This window comes from Echeneis naucrates, chromosome 6 (assembly GCF_900963305.1).
Source record: "Echeneis naucrates chromosome 6, fEcheNa1.1, whole genome shotgun sequence".
NCBI lineage: Eukaryota > Metazoa > Chordata > Actinopteri > Carangiformes > Echeneidae > Echeneis > Echeneis naucrates.
The window spans coordinates 10,568,428-10,593,679 of NC_042516.1; the positions used below are offsets into that span (position 1 = coordinate 10,568,428).

The following is a 25,252-nucleotide window of genomic DNA, read 5'->3' on the forward strand; positions in this document are numbered from 1 at the left end:
GGAGGAAAATGCAATTATCTATTCAAATGGACTAAACTGGTTAGTGAATCAAATTGGAGAAACAAAATTGAGTTTTCCATAAATACATATAAAATACAATGATATAAATATGCCTATAGGGATATTGTGTTTTGTGAATTAGAGCATTTCTGTGCATTTTAGTCTAATTTCATTAACTTGAAGGTGCAAGTTGAGTTAAGTTCCGCGAACTTCGTTTCTGTATTTTCTCCCCAAATGAAGTGGTGATGTTCAGGTCAAAAGGGGCTTTTGAATTTGAATTTTGAATTTGAAGTGAAATGATGTTTTAACAGGACTCAAAACTCTATGAAAGTGAAAAATTGCAGAAATGCAAAAGAGTCAGACTCCCTCACACCATTCCAAAACTAAAACGGACACACAGTGTCACAGAAGCAAAACTCCCTACACACGTCAGCAGAGGACAACCAAACCCCTGATCATGATTCAGTGGAATACAGACATGCAGGCAATGTCTCCTTAAGAAATATGATGTGATGACAGGCTAACTTCAAATGAATGGCTGTCTGCATGCATACATTATTGAACGTGTATTACTTTTTGGATTTAATGATGCTATGAATTTTACAAAAACACTGACAAAAAGAAACTAAATAATTTATGGAAAATACCCCCCCCCCCCCCCCCCCCCAAAAAAAAAAAAAAAAAAAAAACATATTGCAATACATTTAGCCAATTAACTAACCATCAAATGCACCCAGTATGAAGATTTAAGATGCACCAGCATGAGGCTGGGGCTGGGTGGAATCTTACACACAGAGACAAGAGACAAGTGCGATGTAATATCCAATATCACATCTAAATAAAGGGAGGGTTATTTCTATGACACAGGGGAATTCAAAAACTCATACACACGATGGCATTTACCTCTACTCCCTATCTCTCTTGTCAAACATTAAGTGAGAGGTAGCCTACAGTACCTTGTGCACTGAAAATTTTAGAAAACTGTACATCAATTTACACATGGCAGGCTTACTCTTTAGCAAGCTTGATCTTTGACATTAACTCACACATGCTGCACACGCAATTACTCAAGCGCATATCAATCAGGTCGGGGAGAGGCTAACACTAACAGCAGCAATATTACCTGCAGCCGCAGGTTTTTCTAGTTTCAAAGCTAAGGTCTCAGACAAGTTGTTTGCTTTCCGTTTTCACTTCGGATGTTACTGAGCAAAAGAACCGATTAAAGCTGAACTGCAAGCGTTCAGACACATCCATACAGCTTTGCTCACCCAGTCCTCAAGAGTTTCTTGATTGGCTACTGTTTCAAGATTCAGTAACCATAAAAAAAAAACAAGACTGGGTTTCACTGAATTTGCTTATATAACAAAAGTATTTTTTGTTTTCAAATCACTTTTTTTTCCCTTTTACAAATTTTTTCTATATTCTGTAATGGCAGAAAATAAGCCCTTCATTACATGCCGCAGCCTCAGTTAGTGGCTAACTGGTTCTTTGTTGCTTAAGTGACCATAATATCATTAATTTCTACAGTATTAAAAAAACACTAAAAGACAATATTTATTAAACCTAAAAAGACTAATACTCACCTATCCCGTCTCCTACACTGCTTTCGGTCCACACCGAGGAGACAGTGTGCATCAAGTGGTTCAAACTCACAATTTTTCCAATAAACTTAAACCACTATAATTTCACAGCACACAGTCTGAGGAGGCATTATGATAGTTTTGTTATGGCAGCTTCTGCTTATGACAGTGGAAGGAAGAGGTGAAAAGCAGCAAGAAAGAGGGAGTTCCGGTCCTGAATTCAAAGCATCAGAGAGGCTAATAGATGACTTTCAAGTTTACACATCCTATGCCCCAGACAGGACAGATTTCAATGGGTACATCAGGTGATTTTTTCCGAAACCCCATATTACTCAGGAGTGATGGCTTTTTCTCTGCCTTGTTAGAAACAAAGCACAAATTTATGGGTTCTGTGAGATAAGACATCACCTTTTCCCATTTTGAGCACTTTTGCATTTTGTCACTTCACTGTACAAAATACGAGATTGCCCCATTGATCAGCAGAAGTGGCTTGGGTAAAAAGGCAAAAGAAAAAATTGTGCCTATGAGCATTTTTCGTACACCATTTCACATTGTCATTTACAATTGAAGTTTTTGGAGCACACTATTAATGTCCAAGTTGATACATTTCAGTGCTTAAATGCACCTGATAATCATAGTCTTGTAATTTTATAGTCACAAGTCCAAATACACAATACAACTTGGACGACGGGGTACAAGATAGTCTCAGGCTGTCTAATCTGTGACCGTCATAGATAGTATGTCCCAAAATTGCCTTCTTTTTTTCACCTTTTGCCTTCTTTTTTTTTCCAAAATACTCTATATTTGATGACAAAATGGCTACTTAACTTTCAGAAGTATGAGCATTACATTAGAGATCATTGGTATAATAGGATGCATCTACTCTGCACACAGATATGTCCAAGCTTTAACAGCAAACAGGTTCCTACTGTTGATGGCTTCCAAGTATCAGTTCTGTGCACCTCTGTTGCTTTTATAATTGAATTAGATGCTAAACCCAACCATTCCAGATGTATGTTAGTGTTAGGTTGACGTGGGGGATCTTTTAAGCTTTTCTCTTTACAAAGATGGGATGCTCACCTCATACAGTGGTGAATATCCTTCCCCTTACAGTTTATACCAAATCAGACAGTAAAGGCTTTCAGAAGTCCTCCAAATGCTCTGCTACACTGAAGGCCTTACAGAGCCTGAGACAAAGATTAATGGAAATGTCCCCACACTGACCAGTCATGTCTTTGTGGGACTCACTCAAGGCCATTCATCTTTCACACCCTGTAAGAACATGGCATTTAGTCTCACTGGGACTGCAAAACCCCTCACTGTTTCTCCTCCATCTATTTAAAATTGGCTTTAACTAACTGAACAGTCATAGACATCAAAATCCTCACCAATTCTCCATCTCCCTCCCATCCGTTTCATCTGCAATTCTCTAAGTTAATGCTAGCTGCACAGGAGGTCGTCCAGGCTGGAGGGGATTTTATCAAAGTCATAGGCCTCAAACAAATCGCTGATTCCCTGATCATCTCCCAAACCCAACAAGTAGTCATCTTCCAGAAGGGGAGGCCCAAGGTTTAAGAAAGGCCCCAAGGACGAAGGGATCTGGTCATCCGTCTGCTGGAGAAGACTGGTGAAAGGCGATGAAATGGGGGAGAGAGTGGTAACGGAGACGGAGGAGGAAGGTGGAGCCAGGGAGGCACTATGAGAGTTGGCTGTGCAACTGGAATCTGAAATAAAATAGAGTTAACTAGTTATCCTATATGACCAAGAGCCCTTTGTATGCTAAATGAGAAGCTATGTTTTTCCAGACCATGCTTCAAATTTGATGAAAATCACCTTTATGGGTCTCATCATTGATGGATAGATTCTTTTCATTGTACAAATAATTCTGGGCTTTCAAACAACAGTGGCATGGACATAAGCAATGTTATATAATGTTTGGGTTCACAGCAAAGAAGCCAGGTTAAAGTTATTTAGGCACTGGCCAGCTTAGCATTAATATTTTAACATTATTATAACTTTTTCCCCCCATTGACATATTGTCCTTAAATGTCTCCAATGCTTAAGAACGAATACCTAACAAGACAACATAACAGGTCACTCAGTGTGGAATTTAATTTGGTAGAGATATGAAAATGATTGCCCTAACCCTAATGAATCCACAGACTTTCATCTAGATAAAACAATCATAGCCTATCATCAATGTAATCCATTTCTCTCTCTCCATGTAAAAAGCTGCTTGGAACTAACCTTGAAGAACTTTCAGGAAAGGTGAGTTCCCATTGATGTCTGTGTTTCCATTTTTAACAGGACTCCGTGGGTCATTTTCCTCATCTGGACACAGCAGGACTTCGATTGGACCTTTGGTGCTGGTTAGATGAATGGACAAACTCTGAAAAGGGGGAGAAAACCTGTGTCAGTTTGAATATAAACACTGACAGAACTGCACTTAATATGATGGACAGCCCAACACTACAGAAAGATAAAAACCTGCAATTCACTTTGATGGTGTAAGCAGGGGTTTTTTGTGTTGTTTTGTTTTTCTTTAAAGGATAAAAGCCCTTTTTACCAATGGTCAAGTTTGTTTGTTATGTTAAGGATTGAGGACACACAACTGCAAGGAGCGATGTCATCACATGCAATGACAGAGCACCCACTCTGACAGAGATGGAAGCTGCTGTCCAAACATAAAATGGATCAATGCTTTTTTAAAACTTATTTCCCAGCTGCAGCTCTCTGTTGGGCAGGTGACAGATCTGCAGCTGGGTGACCTATATGATGTTACAGAGGCAATGCAAAAATTACCCAGTTCACTTGAGTGTTGCATTTACATCAATACTGCAGGTAAATTCCTGCATCTCCTGCATAGTTTGACCTGGGTATGAATGCCCTTTCGTATTTCAGACGAACCCAATGTAAATGGGTTTAGAAACCACAACACAGGATTAAGTTGGCTTTTTCTAATAAGTGGAAACGGGAAGACGCAACTACCTGAGTTTGTTAGAAACCCCACGCGGACGGCAATATTATTCCTAGCTAGAATTTAGCCAGACCTTTCTGACTAACCATTTCTGTCAATGAAAAATATACTTAATTCAGAAACAATGACCATTTTCAGTCTCTATTGGCAATGCTTATACAAACCTCATCAGGGTCTGGTACTTCTAGTTTGGTGTCTGTGGGTGCTTTCACTACAATAACAGTCTGGTCTCTCAGGTTTCCCAGCTGTTTGATGTCTTGGTATGTCACATAAGCATGCGTGAAATAGAAGGGGTTAAAGAGATAACACAGCCACGTCAGAAAACTAATAGGATAATAGGAAACTAATACCAATGCAAGCCTGAAAAAGCCCATTATCTGATGACAAATTATGCATTAAGTTAGCCACATTGTTTCAACACTCCAGTAATGAGGCTAGGAATCATTTTTACCTCATGACACTCTATGTCATGACACCAAACAGCAAAAGGATATTTCTGGTTGCTTGGCAACTCGCTCATATGTCTCATATCCAGGCTACATCTCTGTATAAGTTGTTCAAGTCTCTGCTCTTCATCTCCCAGTGCAGAAACTTCTGCTGTCAGTCGTTGTCTCTGACTCAGAGCTCCCTCTACCTCTAACAGACTACAGCCCCTGGATGAGAGAGGAATGAAAAGAATGAATTAAAATAGATGTAATATTTGGTACAACAGCTTAAATTGTGAACAAAATGTCTAGGTTCTTGATGGAGCTGGCAACAAATTCAATACTCGATGCTGAGGTGAAATCTTCCTGAGCAGATTTTGTGGAGAATATTCTAATCAAAAATATAGGACAGCAATGGAAAACTGTTTTTTCAAATGGCAAATGTATTAATCCTCTCTTTCCTTGGGGTCAAATCTTTTAATTGAAGATTCTTACAATCCTTAATCTGTAGACTAGTCCAAACTCTGTGACTGATAGTATGGAATGAATTTATTTTTGAATAATCCACAGGTAGGCCAAACAGAACCCATCCAATGAAGTTAACACTGAAAGAAAAAAGATAATAAATCATACTATATATTATTTATAATAAATGAAATATCTAGGATTTGTGTTTTTCACTGAATGAATTAATGTGGCCAAAGTTAATAAACAGTGATGTCATTAAATTGCAGAGTCAAGCACATTCATGTATCCTTAAACTTGGATGTGGTAACCATTTCCATGCTGCAACGTGCCTTCTTGTGCTATTCAGACAAAGGAACACTCTGAACCCATTTAAAAGAGAAAGCTGCCAGTGATGTAGTTACAGAGTTAACCAAAACTTCTGCAAATAAGATGAAAAGTTAGTATTTTATATGACAAGGTTAGAGAGAATATTGTCTTACATCCACTGAATATTGTTCTTTGACTTCTTTTTGATGAGATGAATTCCTTCTAGTACATTGGTGATATCATACAGTCGTCTTTTCTGTACCTGAAAGTAGAGAACACAGGTCTTTAGATTTTAATGTGCAAAATTGCCTGCCCCTAAATGAACACTTGGCAGTTTATGTTCAGATATTAAATTACATTTAAAGAGTAAGGTACCTGTAAGGTTTCAGCAGCAAGGTTGAGGTCCAGAACGCCATCAGAGGACTGAGCAAGAAGGTCCACAAACTTCTTTGTTAGCAAGCCCAAGGAGGTGTCGTACCGTGTCTTCTCTGGTGGAGATTTGGGAGCTATAGCGAAGAAGGACCAGGATCAGCAAGGGTGCAGGATGGCCACAGTGAAACCAATGATCTTTCTAAACAGTATTACTTGAACACTAGCACTAGCAATGAGAGACAATCAGATATAGATGATTCGCATAATATCCCCTGCATTTCAAAAAGTTTAGCTGCCAGCAGTAACTGAAGAGTCAGAATAATAAGTACAACAGCGTATAACTAATTGAATACTGCCATCTTGAAATAAACACTATTTGAATGAAACTTCATACTCAATTTTGTAGTTCCAACTTGAGGTCATCTTGAAAACCAAAGTTGTTTTGTTTTTTTTTTGTCAGGAAATGTCAGAACACTATCTGTCAAAATTGTATGTGTGACTTATTGGTAATGAGACAAAAGACTTAAGTTCTGGTCAAGTAAGGGATTGAAGTAAAGAATCACCCCATGGAAACATTTTGCATAAAGCTTTAAATTATATTTCCCAGCTGGACTTGTATGGAATTATCAGTGTCTCTCTGCTGATAGGATCAGTACCTCTCATTAGAGGGGCACAGTGGAGACACCAGCACCACGTCTTACAAATATCCTTCCACTGAATTCAACAAAAATAATAACATGTGCATTAAAGCAGCATCACAAGCCGCATATCATGAATAAAACAACTTGTGTCCAGGTTTAGTTTCTTTTTAAGCTTCATCTAAATTCCACTTCAATACACTGTGCAAGACAAACATGTAAACAGAGAAAATTAAAGGGCATCTTTTTTTGGTGAAGCCCAGTAAGGCCACTTGAATTAGTTGGTCTGCAGCTATATTGTGGTAAGATTCTGTTAACGCAAGCACAGGACAAATTGACCTTTTTCATCCTTTCTGAATTTTTGTTGAGGGCTTTCCCATTTCTGCTCCAAACATTTACCGTCAGTAGTAATCTTTCATCCTCATTCATGAAATTCAAAGGATTAAGAAGAAGAAAGAAAGCTTTTAAGATTAAAACTTAAAGCTACATGTTGCATGATGGGTTATGATGTCATTTAACACCACAAAGGTTGCTTATTTTATAACTGATGTTTTCGGTAAATACAAATGACAAAATTCATTTTAAAACTACCACTAATAAATATATATAACAACTGTGTTTTGATTCTCCTACTTCCAAGTTCACACTTCTAAAAGATACACATGAAATTGGCAACTACATCTGAATCTTAATTTTGAATACATATATAATGTAGTCTCAAAAAAAAAAAACCTGTGCCAAGTTAACTGTTTCACTTTAGGGTTCTATAACCCTTTATATGTCTACAGCATTACACAGTATTACTGTGTAGAGTGGCTGCATATGGGCTGTACCTGTGTATAAAACTGTAGACCATTTCCAACATAAAACGACCCTGACTCAGTAAAATTCTGAACATGCACATATCAATGTTGTCAAAGGGATCCTTGTAGCAATCTGCTTACTTCTAGGAGTCTTTAGTCGGGCCCCATTGGTTGCTGCAGCCGCTCCTCTACCTCTGGGAGTTTTGGCTGGTTCTGATTGGTACTGGTGATCTGAATCATCAAGCGCCAAACGCCTTTTTGCCTGGAAGGTGAAAAATATGCAATTTAGAGTATGGGCTGTTGTCTTTGATCGCTTGACACATCGTTTCTAACATAAAAATTAGGCAGTTAAAAGAAAAGCTAAGCACAGCACACTTAAATTACCAACATTTACATAGTGTGTTTTACTACCAGATTTAACTGCAACAGTAAGGTTATTGGTTATGAAATCTACACACTTTGGTTTCATCTCATAATGTATCACAAAACAAGTCATTCATTTTGTTTTCCGAAGTAATTTACCTACCAGTGGCTAATCTGCTACAATCAACCTCTAGTGGATGCTTCCACAAAGTTATGAGTTAAAATTTATAAAAACCAAGCACATTTCAAGACTCCAGCAGCAGTACAAACTTGTCTACCTCGTTGCATTTAGTATGTAGTACAATTAATATCCCTGTGCCTTTATACTGCAAATTTTGACCAACCCCATCCTAATAACTTCTGAAGCAATAATTTCAGTGAGTTTCAGATACATAGAAGAAAAGTTTCAGTGATAAACTGACACTCTGCAGCTGAAGTTAAATGTGGATTCTGATGACTATTATGTGCTATGATGGTCCCTTGGCTTGCTTCAAATAGGTGACATTTGGGGGGAAGCAACAAGAATCTGCCTGCTTTAGTGTCTTTGAGCAACAGAGCACTGGTCTCCTCAGTTTCCCTCTAAAACTCAAGGAGGCCATAAGTCAAATTACCTCTGCCTGGAACTGTTTTAGTTATCATTAAAACCTTCTTACTTGACCAGGTCTTAGTATGACAAAGAATAATATGGCCTCTGTTGTCAGCCAAAATGTCAGCCATTTTATATCAGCAAGCAGCTCCCTTCACCCCCCTCCTCCCTCACAGCCTGGTCATGGCTTCAGTCTGAGATAGCCTGGTTTAGTTCATTAAAGATAAATAGCCAGGAACAAACCACCACCCTGAATGCTGTTCAAACTATCCAGTGTGGTTTGTGCATCATGAGAATACAGGAAACCCGTATGAGCACTAAAGCAGCAAACTCAAGTTTCACTTTACTTGGCATGAAAAGCACCATAACGTTGCACTTTATTCACAAAAAGAAGGACAGAAGACATTTGTGCTGAATTAAGGTCAAGGCCGGCAACGAGTAATGTTGCCCTCAAATGATCAATAATGCTACTAGCATAGAAAGCTAACGCATTATCAATCTTCATCCAAGTTGGCTTGCATCTTCAGAGACGATTGGGAGAAATATCCAGCGAGTAGTTTCAAAGCTGAGGCAAAGCTTTAGCTAAGGATAATACCACGGCTTGGCAAGTTCAGCCACTCGTGTCTCGCTATAAAGCGAAAAAATGAGCTAACTAAGAGTCAGGCTTCACAACAAATCCCCCAACCCCCAAATTAAGACACCAACAGCAGCCACTAGGCCACCGCTAACGTTACTCCTCTTACCAATATTTCCATCTGCCTGCGAGGGTGAAGCGGACTCAAAAGCGCCATGAAGTTAGCATAGCACGCTAAAAAATGACATGTCTGCGCTGCTACGAGCGCAAAACTAACTTAAACTCGCCGTTTTCTTCCCCCACGGTCCATAAACCACCTAATCAACCCACTTGAGTAACTTAGCTAGCGGTAGTTAGTTAGCCACCTCGCTAGGTTGAGTCGTGGGAAGAAAAAAAAGAAAAAGAAGCCCCGGCTAAGTGCTAACGTTAGCTGGCTGAACAACAAGCTCGGCTAAACTAGCAGGCTAACATTTTGCCGTGTTTGCGGCTAGTTGTAGCACGCTAAATGTGCTCAAACGAGCCGTGTTGGATTATTACCGGTGGTCTCCCCAGAGCGGGTCGTTGTCCTGCTCCGTTTGTTGCGGCTTGTTGTGGAGTTGTGTAAATGTTGTTTATCTGAGGCTCGGATAAACACACATTCGCTGTCTGTGTAACGCTGCAAGGCGGAGAGGTGGTTATTATTTGGATATACGTAGCGTTGGACTGTCCGGGGTTTAAACGATCCGAAAGAGTTGTTAAAATGATATTATTGTCCAGAGGAGAGCCCCCAACCCCTGCTAAAATCACTTTGTCCGGAGCCGAGGAGATCCCTCTTCTCATCTTGCGTACTCGGGGTAACCCCTTTCTTGTCTCTGTACTTTTAAGCCCGTATAGTTGCTAATCCGCCGCAATGGTTACAAAAATAATCAGACCGAAGTGAAGATGAGAGTCTGATTCATCGACTTTTGGAAAGTATTTTCCTTTCTGAAAGTGCATTTAGGCAGATGCAACGGATTAAAAAGTAGCGCAACTCTCGTTTCTCCCTTCTAGAAATGGCTTCAGGAAGCGGCCTGATGAATGAAGGGATACGGTTTACGCGCTCAAGAGCCCTCCCGCGAAACTCAGATTTCCCGGGAAATTTTCAAATGGAATTTGCATGCCGTGCACTATTGGTTGTTCCATAAAGAGTCCCCGCCCTCTTTACAGCGGTTTTGACCAATGGTAGCTCATTCGTCGGCGCGCCACGTGTTCATTGGCAGTTGTAAACAGGCGACGTCACCTGTCACGCCTTGCGTCGTCTGTGACAGGACACTAAGTGGCGCAAGTGACCAATTGAGCCGAGGAGACAGGACGAGGAGGTAAATCAGGCAACATGCAACAACCAGAGGGGCATTTCTCCTCTGCTGTGACTGTGTCCTCACAGCAAAACCTGGACACCATGTTTCTCCAGTACATTTATTCCCTGTTCTTCTAAAGGAGCCGACAGAGTTCTCAGTCATTTAGATAAACAATTTCAACAATTTCCCTGACGGAGACCTCCCAAGGGATTAATAAAGTCTATCTTATCTTATCTTATCTTAAACTTGACCTTCATGAGAATGACAGCCCTATAATGTTTTTTTGCTTAACCTAGTTCAAATGGTGTTAAAGCTTGTTTTTAAATGCTATTTAATGATGTGTTTATTTTATTAGTTTATGGTCTATGTATCTATATGTCAGTACTCTAATGGCCCTGGGCATATTTAATCGTTCATGTACTGACTACAGGTTGAGGATTTTTATGGGCCAATATAGCCACCCCATGTAATTGCAGCAATCCGGGTTTTAAATCTAGCCAAGGGACCTATGGAGCACACCATTCCTCTCTCTTTTTCCTTGTTTCCTGTTTGCCTCTTTACCAATTACTGTACTCTACTGAAATTAAGGGACAAAAAGCACCCCCACCACCCAAAAAACATTTACACTAACCGTGCAAAAGATCTTAAGTTCCAAGGCTGGAAACAGGGGCATACACTTCCAGTCTTCAGTATTTATACTATATACTGAATGAAATTGGTGTTTTTTCAGGTGAAAAGTATGCATATTTGCCCTGTTAACTTCAAAAGCATAATGCTAATACAGCAAACTAAACAATGTCTGACAGAGGTGGTAAGGGATGTAAATGAATTCTGATTAAAATAAGCACAGCCACCACTTTACATACAACAAAATCCACTCTTTAGGGGTTTCAGTAAATATAAAAATATCTCATTTATAATTTTACAAAGAACATTGGCAGTGCAAAAGAAAGACCAACTGTGTTTTGGAAAAAACAGTCTGTGTCATAGGTGCATGCATGGCATTTGCCTGGAAAACAAAGTAGGCAGAAGCTGAGAGACCAGATTCCACTGATCTTATGTGTGAAGGTTACCAGTAAAGCAACAGTTGTAACCCCTGTAACCTTGAAGCCAGTATCCCCAGGACAAGCCGGCTGCAGTAAGCTTCAGGCTCCTCCGCCCACCCCAAGCTCACTGTGGATGAAACGTCTGAGCAGAAAAAAACTACAACCAGCTGAAGAAAATGGGACCGATTTCTTTTGCCTTCTAAATGTTAAACCATCAATGTCCGGGGACAATCTCTGCAAATGGAAAGAAGCCCTGCACCATGACCTCACCATTTCTTTTGTCCTCCACATGTTAGGCCTTCTGTTACTGTGATGTTTGTATGTGTTACATTCAGAGGAATACTGACATGCTGCTGCTCTGAATGCACATGTCAGGCATTGGAAGGACCTTGGAAGTTTCACACATCACCACTGCAGATCTATCTGCCTACCTGATATGTGGCTCATGCTGCATAAGGATGTGAAGGTTTCCCCCTGTACCTCTTTGACAGACCAGTGTGCTGCTGGGACACATCCTCTCTCTGATGTAAGACTATTCCTTATTCCCTCTGCTTCCACACCCCCAACTCCACAGAAGGAATCACCATCAAAGAAATTGTGGACGCATCTCGTTTAGGATGGCTGCCTTACCTAACTACATTACATATCTAAACCCTGACAGAATGAGATTTCTCATTATTCATTTTTATTCAAATACTGAAAGTATTCATTGGAAGGATGCCAATGAGTTAATTAATTAGACAGACAGTCTCAATTACTTATTTAAACTTTTTTTTCATATTCTCTGAATCTGTGATTAATAATCTCAGTCTCTAATCTCACTTTGCCAGTTTATGTTCCGAAAGACATCACCGGAAGTAATGGAGAGTGGCTTTCATATAGCATTTTAATTTTGAAAATACTAAGACAGCAGACTTTGCCAGAATGTACTCAAATGTCTCTTTAGATTTAATGTTCATCCGATAAAAAAAACTATCATTTTCAAAAAGGCGTAAACACCATCAATAGTAATTTGAGAGTTTTAGAGAATTGTTAAAACATCTTTTCTGAAATCAACAGCCTTTTTCCCGACAGACATTTTCTTTCTTTTAGCATTTCAATAGCCTCCAATAAAACCTTACGCGTGAAAGGGGCTTTTATTTTTGAGGCAATGGCCGGAAAGGCTATTTCTTTTGTGTCTGTCTCCGTCAGAGTTGACTGGTGCTGACAGAGAGACGAGAGGCGGAGGAGAGAGCTGGGAGTGTCATGTCCTGTCTGTCAAACTGTGGACTGGTTCTTCTTGTCACGGAGCCTTGGAGGCAGATCATGTATATCAGCCACAGAAAATAGTTAGAAATCGGCAGAAAAAGAAGGAGACAAAGGCAACAGCGGACTGAGAGCACAGGATGGGCGAGCAGGCGGACACTGCGTTTAAAACCACCGGCTCCAAGTGGCTGCTGCCTGTCAGTGAATATTTGGGATTTCCTCTTGATCAGGTACGACCTATCTGGCCACAAATCACACACACTGGATTTATCAGTGGCATTATGGAGCTTTTCCCCATCGTGTGTTGTCGCCTGAACAGCACAGCACAGCGCATAGTTGATACATTCAATGAGATAAAGTGGAGACATTCAATAGTTTTCTGCCCTGCATCTTTTTTTTTCACTTAAATCTGCCAGATGAACATTGACAGCCAACCATATTGAAGTTCATAAGTATGAAAAAGACAAAGTTATACTCTTTACAGAGCCAGTATGATCCCATTTAGGTTGAGTGCAGGGAGAGCTGGGTATATCCAATCCAATGCTGTCACAAGCTGTCTGTAATTTAACAAGGAACACGTGTTGTGTGACTGTTGAGCAGCTCTAAACTGTGATCGCGATTCCTCTCTCTCCCACACAGGTGAATTTTTTGGCATGCCAGCTCTTTGCCCTGGCAGCTGCCTTCTGGTTTCGCCTCTACCTCAGTCCCAGCCACGCCAATCCCCTGGTCAGACATGCTGTGGCCACTCTCCTTGGCATTGCCTTTCTCATTTTCTGCTTTGGATGGTAGGACACCTGTCTAATACAGTACTTCATTTATTTACTACTACTGTTACTATGCTTATTCATACACATAGTACAAATGACTGTAACTTGACACCTGTTCAGTGAAAATATGTGATAGACTTCCCCATTGACCTGATCTCAGCTGTCATTTATCTAAGTTCCCTGAAAAACACATGGACAGGGGTGATATCCAGTCTTCAAAGTAATCCATTATAGCAAAACAATCATGCTTTAGACAAATGTGTATAACAAAACTATGTGATGGAATGTGTAATGGCTGTCCTGGCGCTCACCTACCGACAGCATAACGTCCCACTTAAATAAAGGACACTCTATTATTCAAATTCACAGTTATTCAATATGATACACATATTTTCATCATCACTGTGTCCTTTTCTGCAGGTACTCAGTTCACCTCCTCACAGTGGTGGTTGCAGGCTACTTGATCATTGTGAAAGCTGATATCAACAACGTACACAGGTGATTGTTCATCCTCAAATCAGCGCAAGATTATAGGATACAGCTGTATTTTGGAGAAAAACTGCCTGCTTATGAAATATGGTAGCCATGAAATGTTTAGAAATTTGTTATGTGAACATTTCACATAACACATAACAACTTGTACACCTTGGAAGGCATAATGTAAGGAATCTCCAATACAAAGGTCAGGCATTTGTAACCATTTAGTTGTGTGGTTGGCTTTAGATAAACACAATTCTGTGGTATTTCATAATCAATAAGTTGATGTATTTATTATCTCTAGAACAGGCTGACCGGTATGTCTTTCATCATAGTGACAGGTAAATGAAAGAGCTGCTAACAGCATCTAATTTCCATGATAGTGGTGCTGCTCTAGTACTGATGACGCCAGGTCAAACTTGTCAGACAAGATCAGACCAGAAACTATTTACGTCCCAGGTGTGTTTGGAGGAGCAGACGGATAGGTTTAATCTCAGAAATGGCAATGATATTAAAACCTACCTTGAGTAAAGTAGTTTTTGACATTTTTTTGTGATGGGCACCCTTTTAAACTTTCTTATTTGTTCACGCCCTCCAACCCATTCAAACACTGTGCAATCCGCGCCGCCTAATTATACTCCTGTTAAAATGCAGCCTGAAATAAATCACTGTTGTTGAAGGCATAAAACTAATACATAACCAATCTGATGAAACACAGCTTGACACCCCAGCTGGGCCAGTCTGTTGCATGCAGGTGTGTGTGTGTGTGTGTGCGTGTATAGGTTTTTAGTACATTTTTCTCTCATTTTGCTAAATATGTATTAAAAACTCATATTTGTAGGTAAATTTGTTAGCTTGTATTTAAATGTGTTGGCTCAAGTGTGTCATGGTCGTCGTTTTTTTTTTTTTTTTTTTTTCCTTGAGTATGAGGTTCGGTTGGGTTGCTCTGGTGTTCATTTGTGTAGGGTTTGTCTTCGGTTCAAGGAATGAAAAACCAGCATTGTTCTGTATGTGGATGTAAATCTCAGTCAACTTGGTTCCAAGTTACACATGCATACCATGTTACACACGTGTCAGGCTAATATGAGCACACTGCATTGTTTGCTGACTTATCAGTCTGCTCTGTCACAGTTTCAGTAGTTCTGATATCCCTCACTAAAACCACATTATACCAATAAGCAGAAATAAAGAAAAAGCAGAAAACTGTTAATTCTCAAACTCATGGTTGCTTTTTTTTTATATCGCAGTGGAAGTCTAGGTTAAGCAGTAATTTCATTTTAGATGAAGTCAGGTCTTCTCTCCAGTAAGTCTACGTAAAGGCAGATTTACATTCCTTTCAGACAGATGGCTGATCTACTTGAAAGGTTGACTTTTTGAACTTATCAAGCCATAAACAATGCAGTGCGATTATTATTCATAGGTATTGTTCATATCAACATTCCAGTATGTTTCACGTGATTTCTTTCTGCTCATTCTTCAATATGCAGCTACTCCATGGTGACAGCTATGGGCTATCTGACAGTGTGCCAAGTGAGCAGAGTCTTCATATTTAACTATGGAATTTTGTCCACTGACTTCTCTGGGTAAGGAAAAACTGAATCACTCAGTTGCCTCATCCGTTTTTCTCCCTCTTCACCACACCTGCTCGGTGACAGCATATTAATCACTCAGTCTTAGAGCAGTTCTTATGTTATCAGTTAACATTTTCTAACTGAACTGTGTGGGACCACATGGCCACTACCTTTGGTAAATACACCAACACTGATTAAAAAACTGCAGCGTATATTATTCACAGTTGACATTGCTCGGTTATGTAGAGTTAAGAGTACACTTATTCTTAACAATTGTCCTTACCAGCTGCTGACCCCTGTATTTAGCAGTTTCTCCTGCCCAGTTCTCGTGTGAATAAATTTGCTGGCAGCTTTGCTTGCACTCCACATGACTTTGGTGATGAGCAGCCAGGCTTGTCAGTCAGTTTTTGGGAGGCTCATAGACTGAATTGAGATCCAGCTTTCAGATCGGACAGTTAAATAACTGAATCACAGTGATTGATTGTGTAATCAGCATGGATTACTACCCAGTCAAAATTCAATCCAATTAATTCAAGTTGATTTATCTCGGAGATTTAAAACCAGAGTTGATCAAGAGCAGTACACATTTTAGCTAATGGGAGAAAAGCATGTGTGGCTTTTAAAGAAAATCTTAAAACTGATCCTGTTTTTTGACAAATGGCCAATGCAGGGGTGATGGCATTGGTGTGATGCTGTCTCGCTCACTGGTAACAGTTCGGAGTCTTGCACCTAATAGGACGGTCCCATACAGTGCTCTGAGTGCAGTGGGTGCCAGTAATACTGACTTACTAAGATAAACATGATGATAACTGTGTTTGAGGTGGGATAGACTTACGTTTTGTAATGTTACTCAGCTAAAGACAGAAACCTCAGGATGACCCCAGGATTTCTGGCACAGGCACAACGGTTTGCTATAATGGCACTAAGTCCCAGGCTATGAAATACTCCTTATGGCTTAAGTTGAATCAAAGCAATTGTTTCTGTTCTGTTTTCATTCTGCTTTTTATATCCTGGATACATTAGTGGAATCCCCTGGATTTAATGGAAGAAGGAATATTTGCATGTTACTGGTCTAACAGTGGATGGCGATGCAATGCAAATAAAATGAGGTCCATAATGGAGCCCTTGGGTCTCCTCAAGTGGTTGTTATAGCTTCTCTTGTGTTTTGAGGCCAGTGCTCTGGACACTTCTACTTACTCAGTAGTGGGGGCTCACTTTTTCCTGGTACAAAACTTTGCCTGGTTTTCAGCTTTTGTGGTGTTCTGGTTACCACCATTATGGCTCGTGTTACTTCTCCTGCAGGAGGATTTCCATAACTATAAATCTCTCTATAGTCTGGGTGGTGTTCTGCTGTTTTCTATTTCCATAAAATAATCTTCTCTGAATTTGTGCAAGGCAGAAGAAAAGAGATTGAACTGGGACAATATCTCATGCACTGTGACAACAGGATGGTCAACATGGGAGAACAGAGTTTGTAGGATACAGTGGTGCAATGTCGCACATACTGACTGGCACCCTGAAAATGTTTCTCTAGAGCCAACTGCCAACTCTCATTGACCTAGCACTGCCAGCCGCACGGCCAGACCCTCTCTGCCTCAGTTTTCAATGCTGTGCACACAATGCAGCTCCCTCATACACTGGTCCCTGTGTGAGTGTGTGAGAGTATGTGAGTGTGTTTAAGGGAAAGAGATGTGTGCTTGTGTTCCTTTGTATGCACACACACTCACATTCTTAGGGCAGAGAGGTCTGTGACTAAAACTAGGAGAGGGAGTGAGTGTGAAACTAGTCCGTTCAGACCTACAGTACAGGACTTTAATGCCCTCCACTGTTATCTCACTTTCAGGACTTGGTATCTATAAATGGCTAATCAACAACTTCAACCAGATTCTAACCAGATTGTAACTTTAATGAAGTGACACAAAACCAGTTACTGTACACACATTCTACTGTTTATGCTGCCCTCACAGTTAATATTGTAATGTACTTGAAGATGCTGTAATCCTACATGTAAAAATTGGTTTCATTAATGTCAGACATGATTTTCTCTATAACTTTAGCCTTTCAAAATGAAAATGGCTGAATTACATCAGATTAACAAGTGACCTGACATGACACTGCTAGGAAAGAATGAAGTGATTCATAAAGGAGAAGAGATTCTGTAGCCTTGTCAGTGGTTTAGGGTGTGCTTTGTTTCAGGTTAGGCCAATATTAAATGAATAAGATTAAAAAAAAAAAAAAAAAAGCTCCTGCTGAGATGTCAAGTCATCAAAACAAGTCCTGTTGCAAAGTGTAGAGCGTTTTTGAATGTATATTTCATTTATATTTTTTATTTTTAAGTATAATTGTTGTCTGACATCAGAATCTAACCAGGGCTGCAGTGAATATCACTGTTTTTCTCCAAACTTACACAATTGAAGTAAATAATTGATCTGTCTTTTTTGCTCAGGCCTCTGATGATAGTCACTCAGAAAATCACCACACTGGCTTTCCAGCTCCATGATGGTAAGTGAGAGAAATGGACGCGCACAAACATTCAAATGTGAACAGATGTGTCATTTATAGTGGGACGCAGCAACCAAAAGCAGTAGGAAAGGCTCATATCTTGCCAATAACAATAAGAATGGCCCTGCTCTATGCAAATATCCAGTTTAGCCTAGAAAGTGTGATAGTGAGTCACTGTGCACAAAACCACAACAGTATCAGAGACAATCTCAAAAATAAAAGATTTAATTTAAGGTATAAATGACAGATTGACGACTAGTGAAAAGTTGCACAGTTAAAGTTTCCAGACAGGATTACTGATGACTTCATCCAATTATTTTTCAGGTATGTGTAAGAAATCTGAACAGCTGACCCCAGAGCAGAAGCACCTGGCAATAAAGTAAGTTGTTTTCTTTTTTTATGTGTTAAGGACCTTTTATATGCCGCATATGTTGCTGTTACTTGGCTGTTATATGACTGTGAAGCATCAGTGAATAAATGCCTTGGAGAGGAAGTAAAGTGGAGGTCTCTGACGTGATTCTTCTATTTTCTTCTTTCTTTTTTAACATGAACTGATTTTTTTCAAGCGTGACTTTTGGAGTGCATATGGCTTTCACAGTGCCAGGAGCGAGTGTTTTCCTGTCAAAAGGTTGTGTCCTTAGGAAGTTGCATCTGTATTAACTGCTCATTTCAAGAATCAATAACTCTTTCTTTTCCTTTAGCCACGAAAGGACAATGACAAGGAGATGCAATCATGGTGAATTGCTTATTCATGTAAAAAGCATGCAGGGAATAGAGAACTGAGGCATCATTTTGCATGGAAAATACTATATTTATATGCATGATAATCTGTAAAACCATATTCATCATGTACCCCTTACTATGCATGCAGTTGGTATGCTATGCAGATTCAAAGTAAAATGAAAAATATATCACTAAAATTAATGTAACATTGCTTTCTTGTGAGATAATTGTACAACTACAAATTTGATGATTCCTTTGCTCCCTATTGGGTTGGGTAAATATTTGTGTTTTATTGACAGTGGTTGCAATTCCACTCAACAATTCTGGTTGCACTATATATCCAAAATAAAAACTCCAACCTGTGCATATAAAACAATTTACATTTCAACTCAGGTTGATGAGACTTTACTTCATAAATCAATAAGTCATAACCAGTTTTCAATACTAACGCATGGTTCCCTTAAAGGCATGATTGCTATAATCGGAGAACCAAAGGAAGCCAAACTTAATTGGCAATGTTTACATTGTGTCTGTGTGGGAAAATGTTTCACCATCAGTGTTTCATTTGGCAGTAGTGCAGTTTTAACCTGTGTAAATTGTAATAAAACAACTTCAACAAAACATACACTACCAATGTTTTAGTTAGGTTGAAGTCCTCACTGATTTCATATTGAAAATGAAGAAGTGTGCTGTTTTGTTTTTAATGATTTCTTCTTTTGTTCTGTCGGCAGTGTGAGGCCTTCTCTCATTGAGTACCTGAGTTACAATCTGAATTTCCTGAGTGTCTTGGTGGGACCGTGCACTAACTATAAGGACTATGTGGACTTCATAGAGGGCAGACACATCAGCCAGAGGCTCAGGCACCGCTCTGGGACATGTACTGGACAGAATGGTTACGATAAGACACCAGACCTGTCGCCTTTGGTAAGTTCATGGTGGCTACTCTCACCTATGCTTTTACCCAATGATGTAACACAACACTGGGCTATAGTATAGGTGCTTTTAAATCTCTCTCTATTCTAGACCATTAAGACCGTTAAGCCCTGTTTTTTGGTCTCAAACTTTGAAACATAAATGCCCATAATGAATGGATTCCATATAAAACTATTAACATGTCAAATAAAAACATTGGACAGAAATGGATTAATCCCAGTGCATTTGAAATGTGTGTTTTCATCTCGGTTCACAATTGATCAAATTTCTCTGCAGCCCGCTGTCTGTCAGAAGCTGCTGGTCTGCTGTGGCTGTATGCTGTTCTTCCTCATTGTGACACGGTCCTTGCCGATAAAGTACAATGTGGACCCTGACTTTGTCAACCACGCTGCCTTCCTCACCAGGCTCACCTACGCTTTCTTCTCCATACAAGCAGCAAGACCCAAATTCTACTTTGCCTGGACACTAGGTGAGCACAGAGGGCATTTGCGATGCAGGCTGTGATTTGCAACTGATGGCATGATGTGAGGAAATAGTTTCAATAGACAATATTTTCTTCTTCCAGCCGATGCTGTGAACAATGCGGCAGGTTTTGGTTTTAAGGGGATTGATGAAAATGGAAAGCCATCATGGGATCTCATCTGCAACCTGAACATCTTGGGGATTGAGGTACCTGTTTCACACTTAGAATTCATGCAAATTAATTTGAATCAAGGACCATCATCATTAGCTGTTACCGATTTTTTTTTTTTTTTTTTTTCTCCAGACTGCAACCAGCTTCAAAACGTTCATTGACAACTGGAATATCAGAACAGGAATTTGGCTCAAAACGTAAGTCCTGTGAAATTCATAGCCAGAAAGACATTTCCATTTGCTTTTACAAACTCTTTGTCATGTGTGCAACTCTTCTCACCTTCTCAGTGTGTGCTATGATCGAGCCCCAAAGCACCGGTTGGCATTGACCTTCATCCTGTCCGCCCTGTGGCATGGCGTCTATCCAGGGTACTATTTTACCTTTATCACTGCAATCCCCATCACCATGGCAGCACGAGCAGTGAGTACCCGCAAATTCCAGTGATCCAATGTGTTACTGAAAGAAAATGAACAGATGTTTGTCAAGGTGTACAAAACACTTCTTGATGCAATTTAGCAACATGAGAAATATAAAATATTTCAGAAAAGACCTAAGATGACTTTTGATTTCAAAACTTTGGTCTTACTGTATCCATCTGTCCTGCATGAGGTCACCCTGGAGTAGCTGATCTGAATTTTACTGATTATACCTGGCTGACCTGCTGTTATAACATACAGACACATAGTTTCAGAAATGTAAATTTGTGTAATCTGAGAAAAAATGCTCAGGGAGAGTAACAAGAAAAGATGGCTATTCCTTGACTAGTGTGCAATAAACCCTTTATCGAGCTCTGTTCAGCTTTCTTTCTGTCTCTCTCTCTCTCTCTCTCTCACCAGATAAGGAAATCTATTCGCCACTACTTCCTGGGCTCCAAAGGCTTGAAGATGGGTTATGACATCTTAACATGGGCAGCCACTCAGCTGGCCATCTGCTATACTGTAATGCCATTTCTACTTCTGGCAGTAGAACCCACTTTGGTTTATTACAGGTATGTCCTATCCTACTTTAAACATGTTGAACTCTTAAGGTTTTATCTGGACTTTTGTTTCTCTTTTTTGGTATACATCTTTTCAATTTTTTTTTTTCCTAAACACAATAGTTACGATCGGTTTTTACCTCATTTCCTTTTTAGGTCTATGTACTTCCACGTGCACATCATCAGCATTCTGGCTGCGATCGCCCTGCATCGGAAACACAAAACCAGGGACCCCTCAGCGACCAGTAAAATGCTACCCTCCGCCTCCCCCCTCTCTTCTTTGTGCTCAGCCCAGTGCCAGCCTGTTCACTCCAACAACAATGACAAAGTAGACTGAAAATCCCCTCTTCATCTTCTTTTACCAGGCTCCCAGTCCAGTGTTCTCTCAAAGGCAAGTGAATATCACCCATGGGCATTCAGCCAACTACAAATAAAAAAATCTGCAAGCTATTTCAGGATTTAAATTTATGGCACTGGATGTGCTCAGTGGGCAGACTCGATAGAGAAACATTTACTGAGGGACATCTCCAGTACCGACATCGCCATCACCAGGAACCCAATCTCCCTCCATTTTGTCTGTCTTCTGTCCCCTAAATGCCTGTCACAACACCAGCCTGGCTGCTTCAGCAACAGGGGGCTGACTTTCTTCACTGTCCTCTATCCACGCTGTGCTGCCCTATGATGGGATGTAAGCCAAAGGAGTGGGAGGGAAGCTCATAAAGGGGGCACAAATACCAGGACACACACACATACACTCACACAAATCTCATGCAGAACCAGATACTTGGATACAAATATGCACATACTTTCTCTTAGACAGACTCGTACTTGGTCACACTCTGATTGCATACAAAGGATGCCCTTGTGTGGCCACAACAAAAGGCCATGCCACGGGGAGAGGGAGCCCATGTACCCACTGCACCCACGATGCCCATTGGATGTATATGAATGTGTGTCAGTGTGATCTCTGACCTTGCACGTGTGTGGACCTCATCATAAGGGAAAAAAAGTGTAAATATTCCTCCCACTGCATACTGTAGAGAACCACTTGAAGAGCCACTCACAAACTGTTCAACGAAACCATAACCAATTTTTGCTTAAGACAAGATGACAGCTCCTCCGTGTTTCTAATGCTGATTGTGTCCCTTAGCTGTGCCCCAGTGAACACAAAGGAATGGCTAACACATATTTAAAAAATCTACAATATGACATGACTCTGTCTGCTGACAAGCTTTTGCTCATGTCAGTTAGCAGCTCGATGTTCTGTGGAATGTGAGCACTAATTTATAGCTAACAATTTAAAATGCTTTCTAATAATCTAACTATTCTAGGAGGAATATCTGTTTGTGCTGACACAATATGGAGTGTAATGCCAACAAAATTCTTAATGTGTTGGTGATTATCATGTGCATGGTGCTGGAAACCTGCTATCATGATACAAGTTGCTGAACAAAATGTGTTGAAGCTGACAGGGAATGCATTTCAACTTTCTCTTTTTGGTAGGTAACCATTGTGCACTGGAAAAATGGAAAATGGGATCAAAAGCAGGAATTTGTAAGATGTATTTCTCGTCAGTGGGAGCTTGGTGCTGTTTTCCATTCCGTGATTCTTTCTAAGAAAGAGCACTTTTAAAACTAGATTTACCAGAACTTGTCAGCAGTTGCAGGTTGATAGAACAGAGACCTCTGCTGGTTGTTTTTACTGTCTGGACTCTGCTGAATGAAGTAATGAAGGTAGGCCATGTGGGACTGACTGAAACTGCCATCATGGGGCATTTCTCTGTGCAGTATCACCTTTTCCACTTTTCATTAGTATTTTTTTCAAGTTTCACAGTTCCTTCACTTTACCTTTGCACACTTAGAAGTTTTAGTTTGAGATTAACTTAAACACAGTTGTGAAAACAGAAACATATCTTGTATTATTATTATTTTGTTCTTTCTCATTATGAAAGAGTTCTCTTCATTTTGGAGCATTGGGAGTTTGGAAAGTGGCACAATGGCTTGATTATTAATGGTACTATGTGCAGCAGGCGAACCTGTACATTTTCATTTATTATATATATGTTTCACAAAGTTTTCTAACAATGCTAACAAATTACAATGAAATATTTTTTTTTTTTGGGGGGGGGGGGGACCTAGTGTAGCAGTGCCTAGTGAAGAACATTTACACCTGAAAATGTCAGGGCATGCTATTTAAATGCATTATATGGTTACCTAATGGAAATGAAATGTCTTTCTTTGGTTATAGCATCATATATAAACATGAATTCATTTTCTTACCTGTCATTTAATTGTTTGATAATCTCCTAAGTACAGAAAAATGTATATATTTTTGACTTGTCTGTTTTGGCTCAGTTTACACATAGACTGAGGCCTCTCATTGTTAATATGTAAAACTAGAGCCTCTTTATACAGAGGTAAAAAAAACTGTACGGGACCAGTACATGTATTAAATATAATGCTCAGTCTTAGCTTTGCTGTGACGAGGACCACAAACAAGTGTTGACATTTGGTGAAGCAAGGGGACATTTCAGTGAATTAACAGTAATGAAGAAAGAGGTGGGTGAAGATTAACTTATAACTTATACACGTACACATACACAAAAGAAATCAATTTCAGACAAATTTTTTAAGGTCTGGTTTTTTTTTGGCAATATTTTTCCATTCTGCTGATTATTTTAATGTTTCGCTGCACATTAGAACTTCCACTGGAGTGAATGAAGTGCCAGTCGAAGTTGTGTTACTTTACTGCACCTAGACTCCTCAAGTGGTGTGTGTGTTAGCTAAAGAAGTGAAACTGCTCTTCCAAGTTGGACTTTGTTATAACATGAAATTGTTTTTGTGAAACAAAGCCTAGGGTAAGTGATGTGGAACTAGTGGTAACCTTAAATTGTGTTTTTGTTACATGCTCATGGTATTGTATGTCTGCAAGTGTTTTTAGTGCAGGGAAATGAGTGATGAGCGGCACATATACAGGATGATTGTGATGTCAGAATGAGCAGCTAATTGAATGATCTAATACTGACTATTAGGATAATTTTGTGTGATGTATGTATCATCAAATACTCAGAATGAGAGAGTGTCTTTTGTCTCATGGTGCCATTGTTATGTTTTAGTCTTTGTATGGAGGGACGAGCGAGTGGCATTTAGAATAACAAATAAAGCTTTTGTGAGACGAATGTTGATTCTGGGTGCCAGTGATTTGCATTTGTTCATCTCTAAAAACTAGACCCCCAGTTATAGCTTCGCTATGAAACATCTGTCCCAAGCTATTTAGTCTCCGATGCCATCCTCAAAGTGGCTGCATTTCTGTCCATTATGTTTTACGGTTGGTCTCTTCTGACAACACCAAAAAAGTAGACATACAGAGACAGCTAAGTAAATCTCACTGCTGCAAACACAAACCAATCTTCTACATCTGTGTAACGCTCCAGTAAAGCCCCTGAGCACTTCAAGTTGATGAAGTAATGATCGTTATCTTGCCAACTGTTTTTGTTTGCCTCTTTGCTCATTGTGGTCCAGTCTGCTGCTGACAATCACTGCATTAAATAATCCAAAAAACTTTTTTTTTTTCAACAAATTAAAAACTAGGCCCTGCGATTGACTGGTGACCTTTGTAGGGACTCCACTCCAACACACCCTGAGAACCTGATGGATAAGTGTTAGAAAATGAGAGCGAGAGAGAGAGAGACATTAAAAACAAAGGGGTGATATTTAAACTCTGTTAACACCCATTAACTATTCACCCCACAAAATGCATCTCACTTATTCTACCCACTCCCAGGCCTGTATGTAACACTATAGAGCAGGCCTATCACTCTTCTGTTGCGCCTATTGAGATGGTATGCTTATGGTACTATGGTATTTAACCTGAGCCGACGTGTAATGAAGTGAGTGCATCAAAACTCACATTTCCCCTTTAGTCCATAGAGCCTAGAAATTGGACTACAAATGAAAACCTAGTGCATCTA

The 25,252-nt window shown here is 39.8% G+C and overlaps 2 protein-coding genes across 4 annotated transcripts; one reads left to right on the forward strand and one right to left on the reverse strand.

The window, feature by feature from the left end:
- Positions 1–699: 699 nt before the first annotated feature.
- On the reverse strand, positions 700–10,106 carry LOC115045049 (transcription factor E2F3). 3 transcript variants are annotated; one of them, XM_029504521.1, is made up of 8 exons: positions 9,630–10,106; positions 7,711–7,831; positions 6,132–6,262; positions 5,930–6,018; positions 5,052–5,210; positions 4,722–4,836; positions 3,828–3,969; positions 700–3,304 (listed from the first exon to the last, which is right to left on the reverse strand). In XM_029504521.1, the coding sequence occupies exons 1-8, from the start codon at positions 9,909–9,911 to the stop codon at positions 3,021–3,023; spliced, it is 1,323 nt and encodes a 440-aa protein (XP_029360381.1). In that variant the 5' UTR covers positions 9,912–10,106; the 3' UTR covers positions 700–3,020. The 3 variants fall into 3 exon arrangements, with proteins under 3 accessions (XP_029360381.1, XP_029360380.1, XP_029360382.1); XM_029504520.1 differs by having other exon boundaries at positions 7,669–7,831; XM_029504522.1 differs by lacking the exon at positions 9,630–10,106 and adding an exon at positions 9,262–9,306.
- A 2,598-nt stretch (positions 10,107–12,704) lies between these two features.
- Positions 12,705–24,452, forward strand: mboat1 (membrane bound O-acyltransferase domain containing 1). Its single transcript, XM_029504952.1, has 13 exons — positions 12,705–12,929; positions 13,339–13,484; positions 13,887–13,964; positions 15,431–15,526; positions 17,961–18,016; positions 18,341–18,395; positions 19,471–19,663; positions 19,949–20,141; positions 20,238–20,341; positions 20,439–20,503; positions 20,594–20,726; positions 21,143–21,294; positions 21,439–24,452. Exons 1-13 carry the CDS (start codon positions 12,840–12,842, stop codon positions 21,617–21,619), a joined length of 1,542 nt encoding a protein of 513 aa, XP_029360812.1. The 5' UTR covers positions 12,705–12,839; the 3' UTR covers positions 21,620–24,452.
- The last annotated feature ends 800 nt before the right edge of the window (positions 24,453–25,252 follow it).

Bases quoted from the DNA above. Each gene is read 5' to 3' on its own strand.
- LOC115045049 (XM_029504520.1), bottom strand. From the start codon at position 9,911: ATGAGAAGAGGGATCTCCTCGGCTCCGGACAAAGTGATTTTAGCAGGG. The intron at 6,019-6,131 runs GTACCTTACTCT...CTCTACTTTCAG, and splicing joins TTGCTGCTGAAACCTTACAG to GTACAGAAAAGACGACTGTA. The intron at 4,837-5,051 runs ATATCCTTTTGC...CTTCTATTTCAC, and splicing joins GAGTTGCCAAGCAACCAGAA to GCATGCTTATGTGACATACC.
- mboat1 (XM_029504952.1), top strand. From the start codon at position 12,840: ATGGGCGAGCAGGCGGACACTGCGTTTAAAACCACCGGCTCCAAGTGG. The intron at 13,485-13,886 runs GTAGGACACCTG...CCTTTTCTGCAG, and splicing joins CTCATTTTCTGCTTTGGATG to GTACTCAGTTCACCTCCTCA. The intron at 20,504-20,593 runs GTAAGTCCTGTG...TCACCTTCTCAG, and splicing joins ACAGGAATTTGGCTCAAAAC to TGTGTGCTATGATCGAGCCC.